The 6,226-nt window shown below is 47.6% G+C and overlaps 1 protein-coding gene across 1 annotated transcript; it reads right to left on the bottom strand.

The window, feature by feature from the left end:
* Window positions 1-992: 992 nt before the first annotated feature.
* CHCHD10 (coiled-coil-helix-coiled-coil-helix domain containing 10) lies at window positions 993-4,735 on the bottom strand. The gene is made up of 4 exons (XM_019506916.1): window positions 4,628-4,735; window positions 3,817-4,030; window positions 1,840-1,987; window positions 993-1,225 (listed from the first exon to the last, which is right to left on the bottom strand). Exons 1-4 carry the CDS (start codon window positions 4,675-4,677, stop codon window positions 1,206-1,208), a joined length of 432 nt encoding a protein of 143 aa, XP_019362461.1. The 5' UTR covers window positions 4,678-4,735; the 3' UTR covers window positions 993-1,205.
* Between the last annotated feature and the right edge of the window lie 1,491 nt (window positions 4,736-6,226).

Genomic DNA, 6,226 nt, shown 5'->3' with positions numbered 1-6,226 from the left:
CCTCTTGACTTGATGCTCACAAACAAGGTATTCAAAAACTTGGGTGACAGCAACCACAAAATGATAAAATTCAAAGTTCTAATGGGAGAAAGGAAAGGGGGAAGAGTTTTAGTGCCTTCCTCACAAATACAGACAAGAAATGGGAAGAGACACTGTTGTCTAATATTGAGCAGAAGCAGCTGAGAGCTGTGGCAACTAAAGCCTGAATTTAAATGGACCTTTTGTTTCCATAAAAGATATTTTTTGTTTTTATTCTTTGCCTGCTGTGCTGCTAGCAAGAGATCTCCGGCTGACCCTTCTGGCTGTTACCTCCGTGTTAGCTTTGATTGTGCAAGGTAACCAATTATTCCAAAGCCAACAAAGCGTGGAGGTGTTGGTCTTCTGCTAAAGCCAGGGCTTTGCACAATGTTTCCAGTTTCTCTAATGTATTTCATTAAGTTGCAAATGAGGCCTCTCATCCCTAATGTAAGGATGGAGCTGCAGATGGTACCAATGAACTTAACCCAGTGCTAATGACCTTCAGCATGTTACATAAGCCAGTAAGATCTAAAATAAGAACAGACTGATGTATTACAAGTCACGCACTGAGCAGGTCATTTTCTTCCCACGCCTCTCTATGTCTGTGCGCTGAGAGGATAGAGATTTACAAGAATCCAGGTTGCTGGAGCACTTGCAGGACAAAGTTATCATCAGAATTCTCTGCTCTAGCCTTCCAAGCCAACAATAGTAAAATAGGGACAGTGTATACACACAGGGAAGCCCAGGCCTAGCCTTGGCTTTGTTTTGCTGAGTCATTCAGGCAAAATTAATTTCAAAGTTATAGTGCATGTGCTGTGGTTGCCAGGGTGCAAGAATCAAGGGAAATTTCTATCCCATATAAGCAGAGGTAAGACTTGGGGTAAAAAGCAGCTTGGGTAACTTAATTTGAGCACCCCTCCCCCTTATATAAGTGAAGCTAAAGTTGAAATAAAAAGAAGAAACGTACAAACTAGTTACAGATGAAAATAAAAGGGATGCATTTATTTTAATATCTGCATTCCAAAAGTCCCACAGAATGCCAATCACTGTTCTCCCTTTCTACTAGTCTAGAAGCAAACTAGTACTAAGAGCTCCTCTGACAGGTCAGACAAGCACTTCTTTCCATCCCCTCTGGTTCATGGCTCTACTGCAGCTTCTTGTTTTCCCTTCATTAGTGCTGGATTTCTTCACAAGAGGGAAGCAACACCTACAAGTGGAAGAAGGTTAAAACACCACAAAAATCAGAGTTCAGCATTAGGAAGAGCAGAACTAGTTCCTCATGGCTGGCAGAAACATGCAAGCACATAGTGCTATTCTAACTGTGCATCACCAGTTATTTTAATACACGGCTCCAGGACAGGGAAGTCTCCCTTTGGCAAATGAATAAGGGACAAAAGGAAATGGCTGGCATGTTTGGAGGAAGCAGCAGGCTGTCCAAAGGAGCCATGTAGTTGGGAATCCTGTCCCTGGAGAGGTTCCCCAAGGGCACCATTTACATCAGCCATTGCATTCACCACCGATTAGAATCAGGGCATCCTGCTTGCCCTCTCTGAAATCCCCGATCCCGTAAGAGAAGATTATGCTGTGGGAACAGCAGAGGCGCTAGACTTCTAGGGCACTATGGAGGGGAGAGAAACAGCAGCCTCTTCCAGATCTGTACTGTCACATTTCTTCAGAGCAACAACAGGCAGGCTGCTGTTCCAAGCTTCCCTGCCCCTCCTAACACAGGAGACCCTGCTGCCTCTAAACACTTTTTTCCAGTCATCTTGACACCCCAAGGCCAAGCCTGTTATATTTACATTGCTTAAGTGCATTACTTACCATTGTTATATTTGCATTGCTTAAGAGCCTCATTGAAGCCCTCACACAAGGTCAGGTCAGTCTGATTGGTAGCACATTCCAGGAACTGCTTCATCTCATAGTGGCAAGGTCCATACTGCAGCTGCTGGTATGCAGGCTGTCGTGTCTCCTATGAACACCAGGAAGAAAAGCACCCCATTTTAGGAAGTTAAACCACCAAGACAACAAGCAAATGCATTCTGCTTGTACTGTCTCTATTTGCTTGACCAAAACATGCATGAACTCTGAACTGAGATACGTCTTGCATGGTTTTCAAAATTATGGTCCTAAACTGCATCAGTGTGACAATATAACAAAAGGGAACGCCTACAACAAATGCTTCCCCATACCATAGTCGCTGTCCTCTCTATACAAGCTGTTCTGACAACATATCCTTTGTATAGGAACACCAATACTGAGCAATTTAAGTTACCTACAGCTCAGAGGCCTACAATGCCAGCTCTACCATGAAGTTGAGTCATACCAACTTCCTGTGGAACAGTTGGAATTTTAAAGCTACTTGACTTTGGTCTTGCAGCTTGCATCTAACTGGGCCAGGGACTGCTGTTTATTTGTTCAGTTTCAGGGATTATGGCCCACTTGCCCTTATTTGCAACACTTAATTGCTACCACAAGAGAAAGGCATTGTTAAAGGCTCCAGAGAGGTCAAATATGCCATTGCCTCTTTGCTTCACAGATAAAATTATGCATCAACATCTCCAACAACAGCCATCATGGACCACTGAGGAAGTAGCTGAATATTCCCCAGGACTGATACATCCTTAAGAGTATGCAGCATTGCAGGTAAAGCCTTTTAAAAGGTGATTCCAAGGTTACATATATAGCGACAGGATCACAGCCTGCCTTCCCAGCACCTTAAGTTTTAGCTAATCTTCAGGGCACATTCTGCTTTATCTAATAGTCATACACCAAGCTGCATTGTGTTAACGATTTCTACTCTGTGACCCATAGAGGAGATTCCTTCTAAGCTAAAAGAAACAAAATCCTTGTGTGTTTCCATCTCCACAAGGTCTTTAAACACCTCAACACACCAGCAAGATGTCAGTATTACCATAGCTTCCAATTCATACATGACACAATATACAGGCAGAACAGCTCAACAATGCCAGAGAGAGCACTGCCTAGGCCAGGATTAGAAACAGACCTCTTGCCTCCCAGTTTGGATTTGAGGCCAGTTCAAGCAAATATGGTGTCCTGCAAAGTCATTTGTTTGCCCTTCCTCAAAGCTGCAAGGGCCAAAATCTAGCATATTCCAGTCCCAAGTGCAGGAATCTGAGAAGAGAGAACATGCCTGGGACTCTGTGGGCTTAGGCTGGTTATTTGCTTCAATTAAGCAGCAGTTGGAGAATCTCTGTTAAACCTAATGAAAAAGTAAACTGGTCTTGTACCCCAGCCAAGCCAAGGGTCACCTTGTTCAGCTATAAGGGACAGAAAACACATGCTAGTTTCAACTGCTTTATACTACGTGGCTTTTTAAAAGCCAAAGTTCAACTTTCAGAATTGGAATTTTAGTTTCAAGATACCTACACCTGATTTTAATTTTTTCTAAGTCTGAAACAAGCATTTCTACTATGGAACACAGGCATCACATTAAGTTGCGAGCAGTACTCTGCTAGAGTTCAGGAGATCCCCAGTTCAAGTCCAGCAATGTTGCAGGGGAGGTGTTTATAGGACTTAAGCCATGCTGTATTTTCCTTCCCACCAAGGGTACTTTATATCACGTGTTCTCTTGCTAGGCTTAGCCTGGTATGTACAGAAACACTGCACACCCCTCAATTTGAGGAGCCCTTCTGACCATCAACAAGTCTTGAGGTGGGCCTTGGTTTCACTATTTTGGGGTCTTAAAAGCCTGCCCCAACCTCAGACAACCATCCCTGCCTCATAGACCCCCCAAAATCTCAAAAGATAGTTTTCTAAGGAACATCAAAGCAGCCTTACCTGGGTGGTACTAGCTGGTTTTGCTGGCTCAGAGCTATCTCCACTGAATGCCCCGGTGAGAGCACTGCCAACCACATGGCCTACTGCAGATCCAACAGCAACCCCTGCAGCAGTGGTAGCCATCTGGGCCATCAAGCCAGGCTGCTGAGGCTGGGCCGGGGCCCCAACAGCTGAAGGTGGAGCATGAGCGGGTGGCTGAGCAGATGGAGCCGCGCTGTCAAGTACAAGAAAAAGAGAGGGTGCGAAGAAAGAGGCTGATAATAAAAAAAGTAAGACCATCACATTAGACATAGCTACCAGGGGAGCTCTGCAACCCAGGAGCCGGCCCTCCCACCACGCCTCCTACGCCCATTCCTCATAGGGGTAAGGCTGAGAGCTGCTGCGAGACGCATTCAGACAGAGCAGCATCCAGTTTAACAGCTCATGAAGCAAGGATCCAGCCAGCCAAGCAGGTTTTAGCACAAATCCATCCAGGGCATCTTCATTATGATGCAAGTCTGCCAGCCCAGGAAGCCAGGCACGGATCCCGTCGTGGGCCTACGAGCAAGGCTAAGTGTGCAAGGCAGCTTTCACAAGTGGCCCCGGAGGGGACAGGGCGGTCTTCCCACTTCCAGCCGACGATCCAACGGGGCGCATTCAAGGGATAACCCCCCGCCCCCTTGGAGCAGCCCTCGGCCAAGCCGCGAGCAGCATCGTCCGCCCCGAAGCCGCTGAGGAGCCAGGGAGCAACAGGGGCCAGGGCAGGACACAGGCTCCTGAGCCGGGGACCCCACGGGAACGGGCAAGCCCCACGCGTGCCCCCCGCCCCTACCTGGCTGCGGCCGGCCGGGCCGCGGCCCTGCTCCTGCTGCCCCTCGGCATGGCTGAGCCGCGTCGCCCGAACTCTCCTTGAGCTCACCGACTGTCACCCCCTCACGGCGCACGGCTGGCCCCCACTGGGCATGCGCGGCGTTGCGCGCCTGCTCAGTCCCAGCTGCGAACACCGCTGCCCTTAGCGAAGCCAGCAGTCGGCCGCCTCTCTGCGCAGGCGCGGCGCTGGCCCGTGTCCTCCGCCGCCGGCGTTTGCCCTTCGAGCACTTTCCGGAAGCCGCGCTGGCTTCTGCCCGTTGCTACGGGAAACGGGCCCCGCTCCGCCTCCCCCTCCCGGGCGGGGAGAAACGGAGCGGCTGCGTCCGTTTCCTGATGCGCGCGGGGCGGCAGGGGGGAGGACACGGCTGTGCCCCTTGAGGCCCCCCCAAGTCAACTCCCCCGTTGTTTGTAATCTCCACCTTGTCATTAGATTTGGGGGATCTGTGCAGAGAGTGTGAGTAGAGTGCGTGCACCTGTGTGTGTGCATGGGGCGCGGGGGGGAGGTAGGTTGTGACCGTGTTGGTCTAAGGACATGGGAGGACAAGGTTATTTGGATAAATCTGGTATCTTTTATCAGACCAGCTAAATACAGGCAGTCCCCAACTTAAGAGTTGCAACATTTGACACTTACAACGTTTATAAATTGACACCCTGTTTCAACTTTCTGACCTCACTTTTGTCTTTACAGCATTTGCTTGGACACTTTCTTTAATAAAGCAGACAAGACTCCAGCCAACAACCCTTCAGAAAGTCCAACCAGGAGCCCTTCAAAAAGTCCAGCCCAGTCACCTCAAAGTCCTTCCAAATCAATATGATTGCTATTTACATTATACGTATAAATATATTATATATAAATACATAAATGTAGCTATATTACTCATCTATAATTGATTGAGTACAAAGTTCTGGGTTATTTTTGGTGAAAATAGGGTATCGGGCCTTGGTTCAGGAACCAACCCCTCATTTATAACATTGTTTCCTATGGGAAAATCGGTTCCAAGTTGCAACGTTTCAACTTAAGACACTGTTTTCAGGAACCAGTTGTGTCCTAAGTCTGAGGACTGCTTGTAGTTGCTAAATTCTTAGCAAGCTTTCAGGTTTAAAAACCCTCTGTCAGGCTGAGGAAGCATCTTCAGTTGGTGCGTGCGTGCTCTTCCTGATGGACTGAATAGTAAAGTAGCTGAAGGCTGGGCTGCGTACAAGTCAGTCAGTGAAAATGTAAATTGAGGACTCAGTGGGTGAGACAGACTGGGGGTGGCAGGAAGAGAGCAGGATGAATGTAGCAGGTAAATAGTGGAGAGGTACCTGGGGAGTCAGATGTCAGGCAGGTTATAATGTTTCATAAATCTGATGTCTATAGTCCATGATTTTTTGTATCCAGGAGGTTGATGAAGTGACGTGACGTTCATATGCTCATCTGTGAAAAGCGTTTTGTGAATTCCCTTTGAGTATTAGAACTGAGAGATTGGAAAGAGTGGTTTTCTTGTCAGAAATGTGCCACAGGTAATTGGGTATTCTTGTCTTTAACAGATTTCCAGTGTGTGCTTATTCTGGTGCCCAG

This window comes from Gavialis gangeticus, unplaced genomic scaffold (assembly GCF_001723915.1).
Source record: "Gavialis gangeticus isolate Ggan-Ray unplaced genomic scaffold, GavGan_comp1, whole genome shotgun sequence".
Taxonomy (NCBI): Eukaryota; Metazoa; Chordata; order Crocodylia; family Gavialidae; genus Gavialis; species Gavialis gangeticus.
The sequence above is the reverse complement of the archived record's forward strand: the minus strand, read 5'-3'. Positions and strand labels throughout refer to the sequence as shown.